Source organism: Episyrphus balteatus, chromosome 1 (genome assembly GCF_945859705.1).
Source record: "Episyrphus balteatus chromosome 1, idEpiBalt1.1, whole genome shotgun sequence".
NCBI lineage: Eukaryota > Metazoa > Arthropoda > Insecta > Diptera > Syrphidae > Episyrphus > Episyrphus balteatus.
Window position 1 is genome coordinate 133,545,823 of NC_079134.1, and position 26,970 is coordinate 133,572,792.

The 26,970-nt window shown below is 30.0% G+C and overlaps 1 protein-coding gene across 1 annotated transcript; it reads left to right on the forward strand.

Annotated features, from left to right (window-relative positions):
* The first annotated feature begins 24,621 nt into the window (after window positions 1-24,621).
* Window positions 24,622-26,364, forward strand: LOC129910866 (uncharacterized). The gene has a single exon (XM_055988457.1). The coding sequence runs from the start codon at window positions 24,622-24,624 to the stop codon at window positions 26,362-26,364; it is 1,743 nt and encodes a 580-aa protein (XP_055844432.1).
* The last annotated feature ends 606 nt before the right edge of the window (window positions 26,365-26,970 follow it).

The window sequence follows — 26,970 nt, forward strand, 5'->3', positions numbered from 1 at the left end:
TTATATTCTATTTGAAAAATTAACACAAAACGCATTGTATAAAATATTATATTATATTCTGTCAATCTGACCGACGGTTATATACCAGGTCGTAATCGACTTGTATTTAAATATTGTATTTATAAATTTATTTTTTTTTATGCTTCAATAAAGTCTAATCTAATCTAATCTAATCTAATCTAATCAAAAGAGAATTTTTTTTCCATTAAAATATATTTATACGCATTGCATGAACCTAAATTTAGCAAAAAAAAAGTGTAAAATAAAAATTAGAGACCAAAAAAACCATATAAACAAATTGTTAAAAAAAATATTTATTGTGAAAATTATATTAAACTTTTAGGTTCATGCAACGACCAATGAGTTAACGAGTAATTTGCACTTTATTTCAAGTCGATAGCTTCATTAGTTTTTGAGTTACGTTGCACGGCGCGGCGCGGAAAAAAACGTGTTTCGAGAAAATTTCGTTTAAAGTTTTCATTTTTGTACTGTGGTAGGCTCGGAACCCATGGGTTTCAGGAATATCTGGGGATTTTTGAGGCTTCATTTAAGGCTACGACCACTAAAATAGTTTTTTCGGTTGATAAATGATTTTTTTAGGCAAAAAATTAATAATGCAAAAATAAAAAAATTCCAGAGGGGTTTCCCCCCTTAACAGCACTTTTAAAATCGTTATCTCTTATTTAGACAAACATTATTCAACTGAAAAAATTTTAATTTAAATTTTTGCAGCTGAATTTGCCAGAAGTCACTCGAACTTTGAAGAATATTATGATGTCGTAAAAGCTTTCATCGACAACTGTCAATTCCACGGATTTACCACAAACTGGGCTTCATAGACTAATTTGGGAAAATATAATATAATATGAAATATGTAAAATACATTTATGTTCATAATCATCGTTAAATCTTGAAATTTAAAAATAACATAAGTTATGAGCATCTATTTAAATTGCGTATGACAAAAAAGTGCTGTGAATTCAAAATTCTGCAGCATTGCCTTGCAAAAAGTTGCGAAATACCAGAAATATCAATATAAACATAACTGTTAGAAATTGACCCTAGTTTTCCTATTTTGCACCTATATCACTCATGAAAAAGAAAATCATAAACTCATTTTTCCGACTCTCTTGGTACAAAATTTCTTATCTTTCCTAGACTACTGCTTTGAAATTTTTTTTTATTTTCAAGAGTTTTTGAATAAAAAAAATTATTTCACATTTAGGGTAGGTCGGTAAGTTTTTGAAAAAAAAAGAATAAAATTAATGTAATAAGCAAGTGAAAGAATTTGTATACTAACTAGTTTACATCAATAAACAAAAAAAAAATTACGTATACGCCATAGGGACTCACAAATCGTTTGATGAAATCAATTGAACTTTTAAATTGAATTATATTTAATCACTCCGTTTAAAAATAAAAATAATTTTCGTTATTTTTTACATTTGTTTATTATGTTTTTATTTTTCATTTTTCTTTAGTTACAATTTAAAATGCAGCGTGCAATCCCTATAAATACTGGTGAATATTAAATCAAAATAATTTGTGTTCTATAATTGACTTTGGAGAAAATTTCTGACTTAATTGCCATACAAACAATCTAACATGTTTATTTAGCTCCAATTTTTGTTTTCAAGACCTTGACTCGACTAGAAAATCAAATTTATTTCCCCTTTAATTTTTTCCACCAGTGTATGTGTATATGAAAATCTTTCGCTCTTTTATATTCTATATAACACAAAGATAACGTAACCCTCTTTCAGCTTAACAATTAAAATACACCGAATTCATTAATTTATTATAATATTCCATCAATTTTATTTCAACAATTGAATTATTTCTTTTTCATCTAATTTCACTAATATCCATTCCTAAATCCAATAAGAAAAGCTGGGTCTTTTCATAGCCGTAGCTAGGATTTCATTTGGGGGGGGGGGGGTTAGCTCAGACCAAACAAAATTTTTTTTTAGAAATCACAGTACTTTGTATCAACTATATGTAACTGCAGTCGATTCTAAATCCTAAATAGTCATTTGAACTGTGTAGAAGCGAAAAATTTGCCAATATCCTTTTTAAGTATTTTTTAGGAGAGGAATTCTTAGTTAAAAGTTTAAAAAAGCCCTGCTTACGGTAAACGAATTTAAAAATGGCCGAATATTCAGCGGCATCTCTAGTTTTGTAGGTACAAAGAGTGATAAGTTGGTTGATATAAATTGCGAGCGTTAGCGAGCAAGAAAATTTTTTTTAAGAAACAAATTTTAACCATTCTAAGGCTTTATAAAAAAAATATTTCGTACAATTTAATATAAAAAAAACATTGAAAAATGGACTTTTTCTTGCACTGAAATTTTGTAGCAGAAAATTGACAGGTACATTCTATCTATTGAGTTCGAAATGAAATTAGCAATACTTAAAAACCAAAATTTTAAATAATCCAAGTTGTTTGACATGAGCTAATTACACTGGTCAACAAGGTTTTTGTTACAGAAACCAGCGAATCCGAAGTCAGAAAAATTCTATCACATCACGTTTTGGAGATATTCCCGTTAGAAAATCGAAAATGCCGATTTTTACCAGTTTTCAAAGTTATTTTTTAGCGTTTACCTATTTTTTTTTTAAATTAAATTTGTAACAGTTTCTAAAAGAATTGTGTCAAAATTTGAAAGCGATTGGTACAGAACTTTTCGATATTTGCTATTAAAAGCAAATAAATATGAGATGCCCCAAACATTTTGATTTCAAGTTATGATTTCTCGAGGAAGAAAATAGATATTTAAAAGATTTAAACGGATTTAGAGAGACAAAACTTAATTCTTTTAGAAACTGTTACAAATTCAATTAAAAACAAGTAACAAAAAAAAGTAAACGCTAAAAAATAACCCTGAAAACTGGTAAAAAGCGGCATTTTCGATTTTCTAACGGGAATATCTCAAAAACGTGATGTGATCGAATTTTTCTGACTTCGGTTTCGAGCTCAGCACACAAAAAACCTATACAAGAGTATACCCTGGTTACTGTACCAACAAAAAATCTTTCCTATCTTTCTATTCCTTCTAACTAGTGCCGTGCAGTTGCATTTAAAAGACCTTAGGTCTTACAGGCATATAGTTAAATTATTATTATTATTATAAAAGAAGTTTAATTTTGTTGACCATTGTTATACTTCACTTTGAAATTTAACAATAAATTGAAATTGTTTAATTTTATAATTTGAAACAAAAGAATAACGAAATGTTGTAAATACAGTGCTTTGAAAAAGTATAATCGCACCATATAAAAATGCTATTTATATAAAACCGAGTATTGCAGCCACACCCTACTATTTTTTTGTTAAAGGGGATCAAAAAACAAGAATATTGAGAAGAACAAAATGTCCCGTTACTTTATCTTATAATTTTTAGAAATAAAAACAAGTTTTTTTTCCATTGCAAAAGTATAATCGCATTTTTTTTTTATTTTGAGTATGGCCAACAAGGTTTTTGTTACAGAAACCAAGATATACTTTTCTAAAGGTTTTTTATGTGCTGAGCTCGAATCCGAACTCACATCGCGTTTTTGAGATATTCCCGTTAGAAAATCGAAAATCCCGCTTTTTACCATTTTTCGAGGTTATTTCCTAGCGTTGGTAGGTACTACAGTCTCTGAATAAATCGATACATTTATTTTCGCTTACATACTGGATTTAAGGTTAACATAGAACAAAAGTGGGTAATAAGCAACTGAAGATATCTCGGACAGTAGAAAAGATGTCTGAAAGATTTAAATAGATTTAAGGGTAATATTTCAAAAACGAGATGAGATCGAATAAGTCTGTCTTTGGATTCGAGTTCGGCACCAAAAACCCTGCATAAGTACTTGTGGTATTTAAAGGGTTCTTAAAAGAGCATTTTAAGGTGTTAACATAGTGCTTAAGGAAATGGTCAAAGAGATAAAAACTCTTTGTAATAAACCAAACAATTTTTGTTTTCCTTCATACAAACTTCATCGACAGCTTCTGCAACGATGCAAAATTGGTAGTGATTTTAAGGGAGATTTTCATATAGGTAATCAAATCACTAAAATACAAAAACAAATCATTTAGTGCTGCACATATTACACTTGTATATGTTTATAATATAGGTATATTTGATTTTCTGAAACAAAATTTCGGGGGGGGGGGGGGGGGTAAACACCCCCCCCCCCCCCCCCTAAATACGGCTATGGGTCTTTTCATCAAGAATCCCTAATGATCCCTAAATCCAAAAAAGAATCCTCAAATAGAAACAAAAACCTTCTGATTGGACTAATATTCAGTTTGTGTTTTGTTTTTGTTCATGAGAAAAACAAAAACCTGGACGTTTTCCTGTAATCAATTAATTATACGTTTAATTCCACTTTATCTATTTAATCGCCTATAGTTTAACCGTATATGAATAAAACAGGAAATAAATTATTCGTAGTTATCAGTAAAAGCAAGCAAGAAGATTTTCGAAAAATAAATGTTCTGCCTACATAAAGTATTTTTGAAGAAGTTGTTAAGATGAACTTTAGTAACAGCGTATAGCACAATCGTAAGGATTTTTGTTTGTTTTTTTCTGATTGATTGATATCTCTAAAAACAATTTATATAAATATTGGAAATATTTAAAACTTTAATTTCTACTTTTGTATAGGTACAGACAAATCCGCCAGCCGACCTTTTATTTAATTAACAAATTAACTAAAGAAAGAACTTTTCTAAAAATTAAAAAAAAAAGTAGGTATGTGAAAAATTAAATAAACCTGACCTACAATATTTTAAGCTTCACTTTCTAAAACGGTACTTTTTTGATACATACATAAAAAGTAGAGTATTGAATTAGAAAGAATACGAGTACAATTTTAATAATTAATTAAGAAAATTCTGACCTGTTAAACTCATTTTTTTTTTCTTCAGATAAGCAAGCAACTATTGACAGCTTTATTATATTCATCTGCTTCTTATAAGCTTCTTCTATTGGCCAACATTTAACAACCATTCAAATCTTTGTATTGAATTTGATGAAATCACCATAAAGTGTCTGATAGAGTTTATTTCAATTTAAACGATCGCTGATGATGGATAAGTACCTACAGGTAAGACAGAGAGACCACAGCAAAAGTATCCAAGTATCAAGATTGAAGAAGTCAATGACATCAATGCCGAACGTGCCATTTCGTTTTATATTGATGTGGATGCTTAATCATCACTTCCTCTGGTTGGTTCTTGTAAGTTTTGTTGTTTTTAAAAATAATTTTGTTACTGGCGATGCAATGACTACTAAAAAAACAAGTGATATCAGATTCATCAAAACGTACACAGCGGATGGAGTTGCCTTGAGGCTATTTTGAGTCTTTTTTTTTTAATTTTTATTGATGTGGTAATCAAATTCACACGATACGATTTTAATCAAACAAAGATCTTATATGATGTTTATCTTAAAGTGATACTTTTGATGTTGTTTTGAATAGAATTAGCCTCATTAATTACAATCTTGTCTACTTATTTTGGTCTTTATGATTGAATTAAATTAAATATGCAAAAAAATTATGATACCTCATACTAATTTGTAAAGACCTGGGGATAAAGTTACGTAATTTGATATTAAAAGTTTCTAGTAATAGGGAAACATATAAAATTTTAATTTGCATTTTTTAAGAATAAAATTTTGTGATGATGGTTTTCTAAAAGTGAATGTGTTTTATTTTTTAATTTCTTGGTTGTGTGAATATTATCATTTAAGGTTGGAGATTAAGAGATAAAAGTTAAAATTTAAACTATAAATAAACCAAATATCTACCTAATTTGTATGAACAAAATGTGTGCATTTTTTTAGTAACTCAGTCAACTTAATATGAAAACATATTGATATTTTTATTAAAAGATAAAAATGTGAGTCTTAACTTCTTTTTAAATCAAAATAAGGAGTCAGACCTTTTCTGCTATTCAAAATTCGATTCACGTGAATCGAATGATTTAATTCTTTTATCACGTCAATTTGGGTTTGATAAACCTCTAAGCAAAGCGTTGTTTCTTAGTGTTTTAGAAAATCTTAAAGCCATTTAAACGCTTCTTATCTTTACGTGAATCGAATAGCAGAATAGGGCCATTTGTTTTCAAAATTTTGTTAAATTTTAATATTTCGAGTACCTACTGGAAGGGCTCATTAAAAAAGTTTTTGATAAAATCCTTTGGCTCGTTTGCGAAATACTAAGAAATTAAGAAAAGCATTTCTCGCTTAGATATCAAAACCACTCAAAGAGATGTTTTTTGTAATTTTTGAAAAACAAACTTTTTATTATTACTTGCTCTATAGGTACGGTGACCATCCGTCCTGGTTTACCCGGGACTGTCCCGTATTTCTACAGCTTGTCCCGGGTTTTTATTTAAGAAAACCGGGACGTATAAGTGTCCCGTATTTTGTAATTTGTCCCGTGATTGTCCCGTATTTGCACATTCTCTGATTTTTGTATTCAATATTTTAAAAACTTTGTACGGAAAACAAGAAAACAGTGGTTGGAAATTAAAATTTTTCTAGTACGCTGCTGAAGCAAAACGAAAAATTTTCTAAGTCTCCAAAGTAAAAAAAAACGATTAAAAACTCTCCATATATTCTAGCACAGGTAAGAATATCGTTGCCTAAGCTGCGTACTGTGCAACGAAAAGCAAAATTTTCGTTCACGATTTCGTTGTGCTGGTTTTGTATGAAAATTTTCGTTTTGCCTCTAGACTAGGCTTTAGTTTTTTTTAAATGTTCGTCAATTATTTAGTTCCAGCTTCTGTTTGTCAGGTTGTCACACCAGGAAAAATGTTTTCGAATAAAGAACAACATAATGGAAGAGTAAAGAACCCATAAGTTTCAAAACTTTTAAGGACATGTTAAAAGTTGTCTAAAGGTACAATTTCAAAACCATTTTTTAAATAAAAATGTTAAAAACAGCTCTCCCGATTTTGATTAAAAAAATATTTTTTTAGAAGTTATTAACAGACATTATTAAAAAACCATTTTTTATCCGTCCCGGGTTCGGCTTTCAGAAATATGGTCACCGTATCTATAGGGCAAGTATTGGTTTCGTGTAGAAAAAAAAAATCGAGGTTTTAATGAAAACCAATATAACGATGATGGAAAAGATCAAAAAAGTGGTTTTCGTCATGCCGTCCGGACGCGTCCGTCGGTCTGTGCGTCCATCTGTACATGGAGCTAGGGCCTAAACGGATAGATGGATTTGCTTGAAACTTGGTACAGATGATTTTTACGTAATTCCCTAGGACCCTTTTTTTTATTTTTTTAATATTTCCAATTTAACGCATATCTCCCATATAACGTTTTCGAGGTATTTCAAATTTCTCGAAAACGGCTCTAACGATTTCGTTTAAATTTGGTGTGCGCAGTACTCTTATTGATTCTAACAAAACTGCATTTTTAGTTTTTCTCAAAAAATGCCGAGAGCGGAAATATGGCGTTGCCGTTTTTCAAAAATTGACATGTTTTTTAAGTTCATATATTTCATCAAAGCATAAGGCAATTTTTTCAAAATTTACAGACATCATAGGTATTGAAGTGTAAAATGTAAAAAAAAAATAAAAAAAAAAGTTTTTCAAAAAATATTTAAAAAATTGAATTTTTTTAACTTTCGATTTTTTTTTTGTTTTTATTTTTTTTTTTTTTCTCCACAAAATCTTAAATTTCCAATAGATATTTAAGATAAAGATGCTTTGAACTACAAGAGCAAGTACGTGCGACCCAGTCGTGCATTTTATTTTTAAGGTTTTAATATTTTGATAAAATTAAATTTAAAATACGTAGCTATTGTTATTTTTATTAGATTGAAACTTTTAATATATTTAAAGTTAACCAATTACAAAAGGTTTATTTAAAAGAAAAATGTTTTCCAAAACCATTTTTGGATTTTTAATATTTGGTCTGCCAAAATATTGGCGTGAAGCTAGAACTGCAATTTCAAAATTTTTGAACGAAAGTGTTCCAATTCGTTTGTCCACCCAAAAATTTCATTTATCTATCCTTCAAAAATATTTTAAAGCAAATTCTCTTTAGATGGGTCTGAATAAATAAAATGCGACTAAACCAATCTTTTGACTACCTCATGAAAAATTATCATTTTTCCATCCTAGGCAAATTTAGCAACTTTCAAAAAAAATTTAGATTTTTTCAAAAATTTGAAACAAAATACATTTCAAAAAATTTCAAACAATAATCGTTTTTCCATATCTAAATATGAATATTAAAAAAAATTTTGGGAAAAAAAATCAATCAATCAATCAAATTATCGCAACATTTTTAAATGGGAACAAATGCATCTTGCTAAAAGAAGTTTTTGTATTTAATTTTTTGCAATGCAATAAAAGAATTTATGAATAAGCAGTAGAAGTTAGACAGATTTCTGCTTGCATCTTAGGGCCTTCTGCAAAACGCCTCCATCGTGTCATGAAAAGAATAACATTGAATGTGCACTTTTTAAGGCAAAAATTAATTGAGTAATAACAAAAGCCTTTTATTTTAACTTGGCCAAAGGACATTTCAAACTGTTTAGTTCTTTGACAGCATTAAATAATTTTTATTTTTTTTTAAATAAACACAAATATAAATAAACAAATTAATTTTGCAAAATATTCTATAAAAATCACAAAAAACAAAAAAAAAAAATCGATGGTTCTACGAGGACCAAGTTTCCATTAGTTTTTTTTTATATATATAAATACGTGTTTTTGTGTTCAAAGAACCAAAAACAAACTATTTTCCAGATGGTTAATTTCTCATAATATTCTAACGGATCCTTTAGTATTTTGCTTGTCATCGCATGTAATAATATGGTATTTACACGCAGTGTTAATTCCGGATGTCCTTGTTTCCTCATAAGAAGCCTATGATATATCAAACACGAAAAAGTTCTTTACGACTTCTGAAGATATTTTCATATTTAATGCGATAACAAAAAAATCCTCATGGCCTTGCGATGAAAAGATAAATTAAAAAAAATAGGCTACATGTTAAAATATACAGAAATTAAAGTTGTAACTATTCCAATTAAAAAAAGTATCATCAATTATGATAACTCATTTCCTTTTACAAATAAAATTAAAAAGCCTATATAAACCAGAATACGGATCTTAACAATATAATTTATTAAGAACATAACATACATACTCCACAGATTCTTGGCAACAAAAATATTTAAGAAGAAGAAACATTTCTGTTGCGATAAGAATCCAAAACAAACCCAAACCAGTCGTAGTTATTACGGTCGTACCTACTGACTTTCGTAATAATAAATTAACAACAAAAAAGAGCAATAAACTTCGCACAATTTACATTTCGAGTTCCACTTAGCAAGTGGAGAATTCGTGTTTTGTGTCAGTTACGTGACTTCTTAATGCCTTGACTGAGGTCTAAAAACAGAACAAAATAATAAAATAAAAATTGTCTCTTCAACAACAGAAAAAAGATGGAACCTTCAAATTAAACGCAATTGCTCTGACGTCATAATTTAGTATTAATTGCAAATTGGATTTAAGTTTTGTATTAGATACATTCGATCTGGATGCGATTCTTGGATTTAAGAAGTAAAAATAAGTTGTTTTACTGTTTTAGATACATTCGAATTAGAACATAGTAGAATTGTAATTGAATTTAAACGATATTATATTTTTTGTTCCAAAAAAAAATTAACTTATTGAAGACCATATTTCAATATTTAACGCAGGTTAATAGGTATTTAAAAATATTCAACAGTTTGTGTATAATAATTTCAAGTCAGAATGGTTTCTTTTAACATAACAATAGAGCGTGATTTTTTCAGGTTTTAGTTTTTGAACTTATTTTTATAAAAATACAACATATCAACTATTGCCAAAGTTTGAAAGTTTAGCTATTAATTAATGATAACCAGATTTTTTAGCCAAAAAATTGAAAACTAAAAATTTTATTTTAAATTTAAATTAAATTAATATTTATATGTATAAACTAGAACATCTACTGGAATTAAATGCAATATTTGAAAGAGATCAACTATGAATAAAGCCAGTCTGCCATTAACTTTAAGTTTATTTTTTTCTATATCAACTCTTGACTGGAACGAAGTTGTATTAACTTATCATTTATTGAAGGAAGTATTAGATTCATAAGAAAAAAATTAAAAAAAGACCAAGATAAGAACTTAAAGGTAATGTAGGTACTAACTTCATATCCTTTAATGATGAAGGGTCGAAAATGTATGTTTAAGTTTAGTTTAGACAACAATTTTCTCTGTAAACTGTTTTTTCCCATGCAAAATTTTACTGGGATACCAAAGAAACACGGCTTAAATAAGAAATTTTAAATCACCAGTGAGAACTGGGTTGCTCAGATTCGCTCTTGGAGTTCGAGTTGCTAAAATTAAAAAAAAATATTTATACATTATAAGAATTTAGTACCTAAATTTGAATTAAAATATATTAAAAAACAATTCATTCTTGGCAAGAAACAAAAACAACTTGATTTTGAATTCTAAAATGAGGTCCATTTTTAGAAAAAAAAAAAAAAAAAATAGTAAATAGTATTATTTTTTTAGAATTTAATTTGGTATACCTAAATAATTTTTCGAAAAAATAAGCTAACAAAATTCAAAATTTAAATTAAAAAAAAATATTAAACATTGAACTTGAATTCGTAGTTTGGGAGAAAATTTAAAAATTAAAAAAGTGTTGTGAGGTAACATACTTTATACTTGCGATTTACAAATACAAAGGTATTATAGGACAAGTTTGGGATTCTTAAAAAAATCGAGCTCGAGATAACAATCAGACATGTAATAACAATGATGGAGAATGTTAAAAATGTGGGTCACGCAGTGAAAAATTTTCCAAAAAATCACTTTTGGATTTATATAGTGTTTTCCTGAAGTTTTGAATAAAAAACCAAGTTTTTTGTTTTAAATTCTGTTCTCTAACAAAAACAGTTAAATTCTGATAAAATATTGTAAAAATTACGTAGCAGAATTGATTTTTCATTAAAGGTAAATATTAATTTTTAAATTTTAATGTTTTTGGAAAATGGCCTGATTTTAAATAAAAATATAGATGGTTTTTTTTCCAAAAAATACCAAAGCTTATTGTGAAAAATGTTTAGAAATACATGTCTTAGTAAAGACTTGGCATATTTTTTAAAACTAGTTTCCAGTTTTTATTTTTTGAAAAAGGAAAGAAAAATAAACCCGAGCATGTTATTTTTAGTTACAAACAATATTTATTTTCAAATCCAATACATTTTTTATAAAGTTCGTTTAAAAACTGGTTGGATAAAAAAAATTTTAAACATTTTCAACTCAACATAAAAATGCTGCATTTCATCAAAAACCCAATCCTTGGCTTTGCAACGCGTTATTGGTTGAACGAAACTTTAATTTTTTTACCCAAATGTTAAAATTTCTTAAATTATTCTTCTCGTAAACGACACCCAACCAATTTCTTAGAAAAACTTTATAAAGACATTTATCCGATAATAAATTTTTTTTTTCAAATTTTCGAAAAACTAACTTTTACATAAGAAAAAAAGTTATTATAAGATTTTGATTTTTTGGAAATTCCATTTTTTAAAACGGATTTTTAATTATATTTTCAGGCCAAAATGCTTCTTGAGAACTACAACCAAGAGCGATTCAATTCCTGTGTCAGCAACTTCAAGATAATCACCGGTCTTTTCACGGGACAAGCTTAGCACCTAAGCACTTTGGGCCTTGTAAATAGTTCCACATATAGAAGTAGATTTTCCAACGAACAAGAAAAAACACCAGACCACATTCTCTGCATTTGAAATGCTCTAATGCACTAAAAATTCAAACACCTGGGCTGCTATCAGGCCGAAGAGGAACAATAATTACATTCAATGAAAATACACCAAATACTCAATTTCCTGAAGTGAATTAAGTTAGAGGAGCCAGCTCAAAAGGAGGCACAATTAATCTTGCAAGTCGCAGTGCATCTTTCACCCAAAATATCAATCAATCAATCAGTTCACACACACACACACACACACTATTTTCCAAAAGCAACTAATTCTGATGCTAGAAGCCCAAAACGTGGAGATATACCGATTCCACATACTGCATTAACTTTTAATGGAAGTAATAAACCCTTAAACCGAAAATGAATCAAAGCTACAAAACTCTTCTCAATTTCCTAAAATGTCCAAAGTTTTGTACAAATTGTTCTACTGTATTGAACTCCCCCATTTCATTACGCCAGTTACTACCTCCATTCAGAGGAATGTCATCGACATAGTGACACATAACCAAAACCAAATAAAAAAACGATATGTTTACATGCATAAATTTGATAATGACGTTTCTTTATACTGACCTTTCAGAGACAGGTGCAGTTTTGGGTGTGGGTTATCACTTTTTAACGTTTATGAATAAACAATTCGGAGTAATTATAAGCCCTTCGTTATTCTGGTGAAATTTGTTGGTATGTTGTCTGCTGTTAATCCACTTCTTTGTTTCACAAAATTTGAGCACTCACTGACTTTTTATTTACAAAATACCAAACAATACCGTTATTTGCACTGGCGCTTGGGCTCTTGTGAATTTTGCTCTTAATTTTTTTGCATCGGAAATGCAATATAACATTTTTTTGTATTCCATCGAAATCACGTACAAAACAAATTTTGTGTGAGATTGAATCTTTTGTTTCTCGAACACAACAAAACAGCACAGCACTCTTTTCACTGCGACTTCACTCAATTATTACTCACTTGTTGCAGCAATTCATCCGGAAGAAAGTTGCAACAAATTAATCTCGACACAGGAATCGCAGGCATTGGGCACAGAGAGTTGGTTTGGTGCACCGCGACCGCACTCAGGGGCGAATGATGGCAATGATGATGGTGGATTGGTGGACCACTTGACTTTTTTTCTTTTTGGAATTCCGCACGTCAAAAACAACAGCCAGCAGCAACTGTTTCGCGGCACAGCGATTTTAACAAGCACGACGACTTGCGACGATATGATGTCGACAATGATGGCGTTCACGTGTGAAGCTTTGGAGAGCCCACGGAAGACTACACGCGGGACCGGACATCAAGTGGTCAGCACTCGGTTCAGTGAATTCGTCGGTTCACCAGCTGATGGCGATGCGATGGGGGCTGGGACACACAGAGCACAATAAGGTCGACGAACATGCGAAAGAAGCAGGGTTTGAGTTATAAGAGGGGGAGACTATACAACAAGCTTAAAAGACCGGTTAAGGTTTATGTTTTGTTTGGTTTAAGGTGCATGGGGAACGAACGGAACGGATTTGGTAGTGACTTGCGGTGGTGACAGTGATTACAGGTTGAACGGTCATCGTCGGGGTAACTGCGACTAAGCAGCAGCATGCGGTCAAAGCCAATCCAAAGATGGGAGTGTTGTGGATAGGGTTGAGAAATTTGGAATTGTTTTGGCTTTCAAATGAGAGGAATCCCATTTGGGCCTTTCGAGTGGATAGCAAATTCCAGAATTTGTTGTGGTTAACTGTTGCTCTGTTATTTCTGGATGGCAGAGGGAAGTGAATTTCCAAAACTGTTGCTGCACGCATGTGTGTGAATTGATTTTGAATTTGAAATAACTCCTCGCGAAAAACCTCTTCTTTCACGAAATTTACAACAACAACTTCTGGCTTACACGAGAGATTTGGAAGTGCGGTGGAAGTACCTAGGTTATAGCGAATTCAATGTTAACTCTCAATCTCAGATGTGCTTTCGGGGGGTATTTTGTTGTTGTTTTTGTTTGATGATGAGGGCGATGGCAAGTAATACCTACCTCTATCAGGTGGAAAAGTTGTTGGTTTTTTGTGTTTATTTTTTTTGTAAGTACGCGGTTTTAAGCGGTTTTCTGTGTTCTATCTGTGCTAATGACAGTGAGAACATACAACGAAAGGGAGGTAGTAATTATATTCTAGCGATTGGTAGAAGCATGTTGGTTGGTTTTCTTTGTGGTTTTTTGCACTCACTTGGGTAATGAGTTATTCACTTGATTAAACAAATTGGGTTAGAATTGTTTTAATTTAAACGAATCTAATTAAGGAATGTTGGAAATGAGCTTTGGTTTTTAAGTTTTTTTTTTTTCTTTTAAAATATAGCACAGATATGAAAAGTTAGAAAATTTTTTCATTTGGAAAAAATAATGTGGTTTTATTTTTTTGTGGTGAGAATTCCAGAAGCTAGAAATCCACTTGTTAGATAGAATTTCAAATATATGTGCGAATAGAATAGAAACTGACTCAATGAACTTTTAAATAGGTCTGATAAATTTATTGGTTGATGTTTTTTTCACAAACAATATTGTCTTCAAAATAAGATATTGTCATGTCTAAGGAGCTGCAATCTCAATTGAAACTTTGTACCAGCCTTTGTACCTATGTTATGTAGTGTTTTTTGGAAACTCTCCCAATTGATTTTTGGAATAATTTTTTTTTAGAAAATTAATTTTCTGAAAAACGGTTCATTTTATTTTGAAAACAAAAATATATATAGCGTCTTTTATAATCAAAAATCAAATTTTCCAAGAAAAAAAATTTCAGATTTAAAAATTTTGAAATTGATTTTTTTTTTTTTTTTTGAAAAATCAATTTTTAAAAGTTTTAGTTTTTGGTGTTTATTTAAAATTGCATGTTAACTTTATTTTTAAGCTTTGGAAAAAAATTTTAGAAATATTAGAGAAACTATTTATCTATTTTGAAGAAATTATGTAATTAAATATGAAAAATTGAATTTTATTTAAAAAAAAATTGATACTTATTGTTGAAAATTTTTCTTAATTTTAAATTAAAGTTAAACGTTTCCATTAGAAAATTTTTGTCAAAATCGATTTAATTTCTAATGAGAAAATCAGTAACGAAGTAAACAGATGACAGATGCTTCAAAAATATTTTTTTTATTTCAAAAGTAGGTTTTTATTAGGCAAGCCTACAGATTTTTTAAATCAAAATTGTTAGAGGCGTTTTTGAGAAAAAGAGCAGGTACCCTTAATATTTTTTTCAAAAACTAAAATTCGAAATTTCTTCTCTATGGAAACTTGTAACTAACAAGTTTAATCAAATATCTATTGCAAAACTTTTAAAAACGATGATGATACTTAAAAAGTACAAAAGTAAAAAATTTTCAAACTTAATAAATAATGGAAAAAGTCTTTTTCAAAAACAAACTAAACATTAGGGTGAGTCAAAAAAAAATCAAAATCCTTTTTTTTTTTTTATTTTGTACTTCGAAAAACCGATTGCTAGACACTTTTAGAATATACTCACCAAATATGAGCTCTTTATATTAATGGGAAGGTCCTAAGCTTCGCAATTTTCCATTTTTACATCAAGCTTCTACTAAAAAAATAATTTTCTTATAAATCGACTTTTTAACAAATTTCCTTACATATTCTTTTAGGAAATTGAACGCTCTACAAAAAAGGCCCCATACACTTTTTTCGTTTATATAATCGTTTAATAGATATTTCAGGTCAAAAAATCGAGAAGATCTTTAAAAATTCGTTTTCTGTTCTTAATTTTGTAAAAAATTATAAACCTATAATAATCAAACGTGCAAGACATATTCTTGTAGAAAAGAGATTGCTCCACAAAAAAAGATTTTATTAATTTTTTTTATTAATTTAACGATTTTAAAGATATTCGAGGTCAAAGTTAAAAAAAATTATAAAAACACTTTTTACTTTTCAAAATTTTCTAATTCACTGAAACGTTCTACAAAGTCCTTAGCATCAAATTGATTGCTTTAACCGTTTAGAAAATATTCGTACTTTTGTACTTTTGCAAAAATGTGCCAATGTTATTCAGGCTTTAACATATTTTATGACTTTTTCAATTTTTTTTTCTCACTTGGATATATTAATTATTTTCTTCAATTTATATATGTATTTTAACTGTTTTTTCCATTTTTTGGAAAACAAAGCCGAAAAAAGCGGAAGAGATTTATCCAACAAAATTTAGCACAAAGGAAAAAAACCAACTATTTTTCAGTTTCAGATTTTCGGGCAGATTAATGTAGGAAAAACTATTTGCATGTATTTTAGTTTGTAATTACGAACAAATTTTCTGATTTTCCTGATCTGTCAAAATTTTGAAATGTGAGTTGCATTCGTGTTTTTGAAAATGGACTTTTCAAGTCATACTTTCTCTTACTTTGTAAGTATAAAGTATAAACTCAAAATTCATGTGAAATTTTATATCTTCATCTTTACCGATTTAAATAATAGATATATGTTTGGGATTGAAATATCAAAATTTCTGAAAAATTAAGAAATTTTCTTTTTTCCTTTTCTAGAGATCATCTTTTGTAAACAGACAATCAGGAAATAAGATACATAGATGAAATACCTTAACTTTTTCTTTGTTGCAAATGAATGGTTTCTAGTGAAGATTTATTCTTGTACAGAAAAAAGGTAACCTTCAATATTCCAATAATCTAAAAAAATGCAATGGCATTCTAAATCTATTTTGACTATGCAATTTGACATTTAATTTTTTTTTTCTTAAAACTCATGTTAAAAATTTGAATTAGTTTCATTGAAAAATAAAATTTGCATCATTGTGACAACTTTTGATCGTGTGAACTATCAAATAATCTATAGTGTTAACTTTTAAGACAAAATGAAAACGGCAACCACTCTCTTCGGAATAGATTAGTCTTTTATTTATGGTCGATTTATAATTATTTATTAAAAATAGACCACTAATAATAATATAATAATGTGTCTTCTCCGTTCTCTATATATTTATCAACTTGGGCTTTTAGCCTGTTACCAAATTGGCTTCTTTAAATTCAGTGGCGTATGTAAAAATTACAAATCCAGCCACAGTCAAGGTTATTTTCAAATTATCTCTCAAAGTCCCAACTTACTTCATTAAAAACAACAAACTGTCCTATAACTTTGTTGCAATCTTTTGCAAATCGACTTAAACTCATTCCTAAAACTATTGACTTCAAACATGCATAACAGCATAAGTGCAATAAAAATGTATCTGTGTCAATGACACTGCAATGTTGTACATATGTAAATTTTTTATCGGCCAACAATTGATTACAAATTAACTTTACCACAGAATAGCTCCTCTTTTTTATTAGAAAGGTTTAATCAATTGCAAAAAAAAAAAATTAATTCTGCTACCAAGTTCCAACTAAATGAACCTACTTTCAAGGTGTGCTTGGCGGCAGCAGAGTCGCTGTCTCTTCAAACTCTGTGTGAATGTTATCAATTGAGTTTCGTTGGTCATTTTCCCAACATGGAGTCATTAAATCGAGGTAAAATCTATTAACAGTTAATTCGTAGTGCGTTCTAATTCTATTTACTAGGGCTATTACTAAAGTAGTCGCACCAATTAGGTGAGTTTAGTTTAGGTACTATGGTCAAGTAAACTACTCTCGATGAATCAGCTTGTTGGACAATTTACATTTTTATAATTACTAAATTGTTATTTTTTTTCGTTTAGAACCAACGTGATTGTGATTGACGAAGGCCGTCACCTTCCATCGAGCATAATAAATTTTCGTTGGTGCGTCGATTGTTAAGACTTGATTTAGATTCATTTCTATATAGAAGGCTGTCTTATGGGTGGAAATTTCTGCATTCACACAGAAAATAAAATCTTCATGGTCAAAAATTTCTATGCATCGCATGTTGGTTTGTATTTAAAATAAAACAAAAAAAAATTATTTTTAAAATTGACAATGAAAAAAAGAAAGGAAATTGAAATTTGAATTGAAAAATTATAATACCTAAATCAAAATCAAAAATGCAAGAGTCAAGACGTTTTGAACTTTTGATGAAAGAGCAACAAATTCTTTTATCAATTTTAGTGATAATAATTTTAAAGAACGCTTTTTTTTTAATTCTGAAATTTTTTTTTTCGATAAAAAATACCTTTTTTTTTTTTTTTTGTACAATTGTAACAATACATACATAATTTTTAATTTTTGTTTGATTTCAGTATCGCTTTTGAGTATAATTTGAAATTTATAGTTAGGTATTTATATTTAAAAAAAAATGCACAATTTTATTATTACAAAATTTAAGTAAAAATCACATTTTTAACCATTGTTCCCGTAACAAAATTGTTTTTTCTTTTTTTCACAAATAAAAAAATATAAAAAAAAACCTTGAGACAAAGTTTGGCATTTCATGTATTGTAGGGGCAGGTGGCCTAAAATGGCCCCCCTAAAGAAAATGTACTATATCTCGAAAAACAGCAGCATTAAAATTTAAATGCTATGTATATACTTTTCAAAGTTTAATATATTACTCTCACATTTTTTTCATTTGCGAGTTAAAAAAGTTCCAAAAAGTATTTAATTTTTTTAATTTTCAAGACGTCTACAAATTTCACTGATCAAATTTACCCGGGTAAAATGGCACACTGTCTAAACATACGTGATTTTAAATGCAAAATTGAGTCAAAGGGCTCCTTTTCCATTTTCTTGGAACAAGTGGTGCTTAACCCCCCCAGATCTTTCTACGAGTCACTCAAAACCCAGTTCATGTTGGTTGCTCGTCTTGTTTTTGTAGTTTTTGGAACTTTGAATGTTTTTGATGCTTTTTTCCAGGTTTTTGACAGAATCAAGGGCTTTATTCAGTCCAGGACTTCCACTTTGTACATCGTTCATAAATAGCAACTATTTTCACTTTAAAAAAATGAAAATGTGGAAAAAAATTTAAAATGACATGTGAAATAGGTCTGCCATTTTACCCGAGCACTAAGTAGGCCATTTTGCCCATTTTGAGTTTTTTCCATTTAATTTTTGCACCAAAAAATTTAAAATCGTTTTAAACCAACTTATTTCAGTAAATTAATAAGAAATACTTCATGCGTACATACATTAACTTCTTTTTCCAAAATACAATGTTTTTATACTTTTTTTTTTGCAAAAAAAATTTCTCAAAATTTTAACGAGTGTACTTTTTGAGGTGGATAGAGACAGTTTGACCTGTCAAATTTCAAATAATGGCTTTGAATTTCGTATATGTTGGTTTTGCCAGATAAACTAAAGAATCGCGTTCATAAAACTTTCTAATTATTTTCGATTCTACGATTTCTAGCAAGGGGGCCATTTTACCTTGGGTGCCATTTTAGGCCACTTTCCCCTAATATTATAGTAAATTTTTGAGCTAATATTATAAAAGTTGCATCTTCAGAGTTAAATTAAAAAATTCCATTAAAAACCAATTGCCCAAAATTTTAAATCTCTAGACTTAAAGGTACATGAAAAAATCGGAAGACTCACGGAAATACTGTAATTTTAAAGTAAATATTAATATTATTATTATAACTTAGATGTACAGAATAATATTTAATATTTAATATTTACTGCTCTAGCTACCAGGGCTTATTGCTGGTAAAAATTAATATTATTTTCTTGATCAGAGAATTCAGTAAGCAGTACGCTATTTTTTGGAACAGATAATAAAAAAAAAAAATTGAGCAGATAATAAACTAAAATAAATACGCCTCTCTTTTAATGAAAAATGAACTCGATTCGTTTTTTGAATAAGCAATGAATTAGGAGTAGCATACAAGTAGTGAGATCAGAGTTGGGACTTTACTTCGATCGAAGTAGATTTACTTCGATTTTGTGAAAAAAATAAAATCTACTTCCCTACTTTTCTTTTTAAGGAACTACTTCTATTTCTCGATTGAAAAATATTTTTCCAATAATAAAGTTAGAAAAATTAGAGAAAGGGATTTAACTTCGAAATTTTAGATCTACTTCACTTTTTTTCAAAGTTGCTTCGAAAACTGAAGTCCGAACCCTGAGTGAGATACATATAGGCTTAAAAAGATTACAATCCCGGACAATTATTAGAAACTATCCCATACGTCCCTCACACAGCCAAACTTTTGTTTTTCTAAACATTTTTGTGTAGAAGAAATTAAATTTGTTTTTGTTTTGCCAGTGTCCAATTGTTATTGGCCTCTTCTGTCTTCGACATTTCAAAAAATATTTATCAATGTAGTTTATACTACGGCGCTTTTTCTATTATATAGTTATGTTGCATACTTTAGAACACTTGGGAATAATAAAAAACTATTATTTGTGATTTCATATATCATTATAATTATATTGATGTAGCCAAGATTTGTTTTGAATAGGTACTTTGTGACTGATGGATATATCTGTGATAAATGTTTTTATAAACAAAAAAAAAAACATACATAATGTAGAACAAAATTGATTGTTACCACATCTTCTTATATATAAAAAAGAGTTCGTTAAGTGTGTGTGGCCGATAAACTCGCGTTTGGCTGGTCTGATTTTGGTAATTTTTTTTTTGTTTGATAGGTATTAATATGTAGATGGTTTGTATCAAAAAAAATAATACCTTTTCTCCCATCTTCACATAGCTGTCAATTTGTACGACTGAAAAAACACTCTAGCTTATTAAAAAGTTTAACTAAGCTTAATTTGTAAAAAAAATATATTAAGACAGGCTTTCAAAATAATAATTATTATTGTTTATAGTCTTAAAAAAAGTCAAAGAATTCATACTTTCTGATACAAAGTAACGTACAAAAAGGGAAAAGCTCCAAAAGACGTTTCCTATGGAATTCACGCGCAGGTAAATAAGACTAAAAAAATTTAAGACATTTCGACAGCATGCACCAGAAAATTTTATTTTTACTTGCGATATAGGTACTATATGTATATCAAGTTTTGCATTCGTACAAAAAAAAGTTGAGATAACATTTTTCCCCCTGACATAACGATGATAGAGAATGCCAAAAAAGTGGGTCTGTCTGTCTGTCTGTCTGTCTGTCTGTCTGTCTGTCTGTCTGTCTGTCTGTCTGTCTGTCTGTCTGTCTGTCTGTCTGTCTGTCTGTCTGTCTGTCTGTCTGTCTGTCTGTCTGTAAACGAAGCTACAGCCTTAACGGATGAACCGATTTATGTCAAACTTGGTATGTAGCGTTATTTGGCGACTCTCCAGAGGGGTTACCGATTTTAGTAAAATTGAAATATCTCCAAAACGGCTTCAACGATTTTGTCAAAAAAATTCAAATAAAAGTTTTACAAAAAGGTCTATCTTTCAATAAAAAAATTTATTTTGAAAATCATTATTAACGGTACCTGCCATAGAACCGTTTATTTTTAAATCCAATTTACTCCGAAACTACTTATTCGATTTAGACGAAACTTTTTCTAAAAAAGCATTTATATAATTTTAATATAAGCCAAAAATAAAATTTTCAAAAAAAATTATTTTTGGATTTTTAAAAAAATTTTGAAAATTTTTTTTGAATAATCAAATTTTGGAAAATGGGACATTGGATTCTTTTGAAATTTTGGTTTTAGATGTTAATGAGTGATTTCTACAAAATGGCATACCAATTTTTTTTGAAGACGCTTGAATTCAAATGGGAAATCTGACAGAATCATTGGACCTTGACGAATCAACACATCTTCGCCTTTGAGTTTTTCACAAAAAATGGTAGCTTCAATTAGATTTGCCATAAACTTCTTCTTTGTACATTGCAAAGTTTAGGTGGCTGTATGTTCTGAAGCATAATAATGGGCGCTACTTCTTTCCGCTTTAAATTATGTTGAGGCAGTCCTGGTATACCCAATGAATTCAAAAACTCCGTTTGGTAATTTGATACATTGCATTCATTTTTGTGATAGGGTCAACCGATTTGTAGGCAAAAAATTGTGCATTTGTATCGTTTTAAATTGTTGCATTGATTTCAGAAACATTTTTATTTGTACCAGCCATTATTGCACGTTCACTCAGCCAAGCATGATTTTTGTAATTTGTTTTAATACTTGGAAATACACTTATAAATTGTTTTGAAGTGTAATTCGGCCTTCAGAATCAAGTGCCATTATTCCATTAACAATGTCCAATAACTGCTTAAATTACAATAAATTTGTTAATGTTCATTACAATAAACCAGTTTTTTTTTTCGGTTTTAATTTATTTTCAAACAGGTTCTATTTTTTTTTAAATGTGCACTCAGCGAAGCGGGTGGGGGTTAGCTAGTGTTTAATATAAATATCAACTTTATCCCATTCAAATTATCAATTACAGAATCCATGATTTTAAGTAATCTAACACATATGCTTGTTTTTTTTTTACGTGAAAAACTGATTATAATTAAGATTTAAATCTAAAACAGATGAGTTGAACTTGGGAATTTTCTTACATTTGGAAATGATTTAACTGATTACTTATTAGTTATTATTATTATCTTAAAAAGAATTTTTATGTCAGACAGTAAAAATAAAACTTTGTTATTATAGTTTTTACACAGAAATGGAAATGCATTAATGCATGACTTGTATAATTGAATGTGGTTTTATGAATACCAACTTCTAGTTAATAGCTTTTTCTTAGATGTAAAAGTCTTTTGATTGACTCAGTTGAGATGTTGATGCACATTTATTAAAACATACTACCTATTTAAGTTAATGTATTCCTCCTTTCGTGACTTACCCTAATGCTTTTACCCTTCTTCAGGACTCTATTAAAAAACATGTCTCAAAATTATTAGAAAAGCAATAAATTTATCTATACTTACAATATTCGTGTTAAATATATCGCAACAAAAACATTACTGTTAAAAAAAGAGCCAAGTTCTCCTATGTTGAAATTATGCTGGCACAAAAAGTACTGAAATGTAAAAGTGTACCAAGTTCTAAAGCTGGGCTTTAAATTTGTATATGTATATGAAATGCTTATTGTTTGCTTGGCAATTTTTCAATTAGTTTTAGAAATCGGTAATATTAAGAAAAATTGTGAAGAGAACAATCAACATTTTATTTATACAAATTTAAAGCCAAGCTTTAGAACTTGGTACACTTTTACATTTCAGTACTTTTTGTGCCAGCATAATTTCAACATAAAAGAACTTGGCTCTTTTTTTAACAGTAATGTTTTTGTTGTGATTTCATTACTTTTTGCAAGGTATTGCTGTAGAACTTAAAATCTCTATAATTGATGAACAGTCAGAGAAAATGGGCGGTTACCACGCCCCTTGTCTAAAATTCTAAAATTCTCAAATTTTAAATTTTTTCTTTGGTTTAAACTACCAGGTCTACCATTCTACCAAATTTTAAGGTTCTACGACAGTTAGAAATGCTCTATAATATTTGATGAAAATTCAGCAGAAATGGGCAGTTGCCACACCCCCTATCCAAAATTCTCAAATTTTAAATTTTATACCATTCTACCAAGTTTCAAGATTCTACGATAATCAGAAGTGCTCTAAAAAATTTGATAAAATTTAGTGAAAATGGGCGGTTACCACGCCCCCTGGTTGAAATTCTCAGATTTTAAATTTTTTTCTTTATATAAACTACCAGCTCTAACATTCTAGCAAATTTCAAGATTCTACGATAGTCAGAAGTGCTCTATAATAATTGATGAAAATTCGGCGAAAATGGGCGGTTACCACGCCCCCTGAATTGAAAATCCCAAATTTTCGATTTTTTCTTTTGTATACACTACAAGTCCTATCACCATGTAAAATTTCAAGTTTCTACGATAGCGGGAAGTTCTCCATAATTTTGATGATCTGTCAGTGAGTCAGTTACGGTTTTCGCGATTTTTGAAGTCTTATATCTCAGAAACCACTCATCCTAAGAAGCTGAAACTTTGTGAGGAATTTGGGTTCAGCCAGCTCAACAAATGTAGCGAGTTTGAATATTCTGGTATCTTTGGTATGAAAGTTAGAGGGGGGTCGAAAATGGCCTGAGTTGTTTCCTGTAAATAAGGGTGTAGTGCCAAAGTTGCTAGAGAACTTGGCTGGGCACTACCGTGCCCCTTGATCAGGTTTACCTACTACCTACGACTTGTGATATATTGGGTCTCATTCGATTCACCATTGAAAATATCGAGAAATTATGTGTCATATGACCGAAGGCCTATTTCACAGTAAGCTGTGAAATAGGCCTTTGGTCTATTTCAGCTACACCAATGACTTTTAATGTTGATTAGAACCTGCTACATAGGCAGAAGTTCTGCATCCAGTCTACCTCTCAGTAGGCGCAGCCTTAAATATTTAAACTATTAATTAATATGCGCTGCATAAAACCTCGATTTCCTTGAAGGAACATTTGATTTAATTACAAAATGAATAATTAACACTGAAGAAATGAGGAGATTCAGAAGTCTTACCAAAGTTCAACAACACTTCCAAGACTTTCTGATTTGAACCTGCAAGGTCATTAATGCGTAAATGCTGTAGTTAGTAATAAACTATTTTCATATGAATGCGGAGTTGAGGTATTGAATCCTTCTATGAGGTAGTGTTAAATGTTCCCACAGACGTATCAGGAACTACCTAAAGCTAAAGGACTACCTATACATAGCGGTAATAAAATAACCGTTGAAAATAGGATAGGGAAACTCCATATATGCTTTAAGTAAATAAACTTGTACCCTCTTATATATGTCATTAATATTAAGTTTTTAATCTCTAAATAATTGCTTATTCAATCGCTGTTACAATACCTATTACTTGAACTACTGGTGTTAAAGAATTCCCAAAACTCCTTTCGTTTATAAAATCTATGTAATTACGAATTACAAACAAACGGAAATCAACTTTGAAATGGTCTATGTTAGAAATTTTCCTAAATATCCTGCCACTTCAAAATGATATTCAGACATTTAACATTCGTAACATTTTTTTTTGCTTTCACGATAAATGGTGAAAATATTGAATCAACTACAGAATTGATTGAAAAAGTTCACAGTGAAAGTGATGCCGAAGCAATTTGTTTTGTTGGAGTTGAAAGCAATTTTTTAGATATTTTTCTACAAACTCATCCAAATATTCCAGTGATACTTTTCAATCTTCAGATTGTAAATATCACTTGGAATGAGGACAAAGGACTATACGGAAATGTTCTAATAGTAGTTGATGCTGTTAATAAAGATCCAAGTACTATCAAAATACTGAAGCAACTAATTCTTCAACTTGGAATTCGAAATTTTGCAATCATTATCGCAGAAGATTTCGAAAGACTTCAACAATATTTCTACTATTTTTGGAAGAATCACTTTCGAAGGATCTTTGGAATTGTAAATGGAACTTCGTTTGCCTATTTTCCCTACTCAAATTCTACAGTTGGTGTTAATGTTGCAGAATTGAAGCGACTTCCTGATGCATTGAGGAATCTTAACGGACGCGTTATTCGTACATCGATTAAATTGGACGTTCCTAGAGCATTTTGGTATACTGCTAAAGATGGTACTCGAAAGGTTGGAGGTTTCGTTGCAAGAGTTCTAATACATTTTCTCCGAAAGTACAATGGAACTTTTGTAGTAGCTAAAGTTAATAACACTGAAAAAAATCAGGAGATTGGTGCTGTGGTTAAAGGCGACTTGGATGTTACAATAAATCCTTATATTTCGTCTATGGGAATTACGCTAAGTTACCCTGTTAAACTTAGCAGATGGTCCCTAATGGTACCGGTTAAGGGCTATTTAGATCCGAATCAGTACTTTTTGAGACCATTTTCCCCAACTGTTTGGGGATGTATCGGAGTAACTTGTTTATACATGGTCCTCATAAATATTCTGTTAAATGTTTCTAGAAATTTGCCAGCAAACATTTGGTATTCATTTTCTGAAATTTATTTAACAATGATAAATGGTTCTCTTGATCATATAAGTAACAGTGCATATAGAGTACAATTTCTTCAAAAAATCTTTGCTTTTATAATTGTCAATTTTTATCTGGTCTATCTAACGTCATTTCTGACAATTTTTATAAAAGTCAAAGAATACGATTCCGTTGAAGATCTAATGGAAGCTAATTTTCCAGTGGTGATGGGACCATACGATTGGAAGTACACAAATCGTGAAATGTTCCCAAAGGATTTTGAAAGAATTCTTGTTATAATTCCAACTGATGAGTTGGTTAAAACACGATATTCAATGAAAAATACAAGTTTTTCTTTTGGCGTGGGTATTGATGCTTTTACTTTTCTTCACAGTGTTACATCGAAGTATTCGAAGCCGAAATTTCGAATTATAAGTAAGACTATACATCAGGCTTTATATGGATTTCTTTGGGCCGAACATGCACCGCTTCAGGAAGTTTTGAGTCAGTTTATTATAAGAATATTTGATTATGGATTAATGATCAAATGGACACGAGACTCTGTGGGGCAAGGCTCAGAAATTGTGATGAAATATATGGACTTGAGACCGGAAGCTAGTAATTTGTATGCTTTGACTGTGAAACAATTTCGTTTTGCATGGAATTGTCTGTTTGGTGGATTGGGGGCAGCTTTAATTGTTTTTTTGGGTGAGAAGTTTTGTGTAAAATGGTGCAAGAATCTTAAAGAAAAAAGGTTAAAAAATACTTATCCAGAAATTAATGTAAAGTAGTAAGGGAAGCCGGTCGAATGATAACAGAAATTGAAAAATGAAGCAATAAGTTTGTCATACGATCTATTAAAATTAAACAGCACATTTTTTTCATAAATAGATTTTCAGTCGTAGATATGTAGGTTTACATAAAATGAAATATTAAACTTATGATACATTTAAAAAACGAATAAATAACCATTGTTTTAATCAAAAATGTGATTTTCTTTTATTTCGTTGTTTACCTAATATTCTAATAAATAAATATAAAATAGGGCAGTTCCATAATGGGCCTTTTCAATGAAATTCCATAATAGGAATGATCCACGTGGGGAATTTAAAAATGCAGTACGTGGGTCATTTCAAAATGCCCAACGTGGGTCATTTCAAAATGCCCCACTTTGTGCATCTGGAAATGCCCCACGTGGTGCATCTGGAAATGCCCCACGTGGGGCATTCTGAAATGCCCCAAGTGGGGCATCTGGAAATGTCCCACGTGGGGCATTCTGAAATGCCCCACGTGGGGCATCTGGAAATGCCCCACGTGGGGCATCTGGAAATGCCCCACGTGGGGCATTTTGAAATGACCCACGTGGGGCATTTTGAAATGACCCACGTGGGGCATTT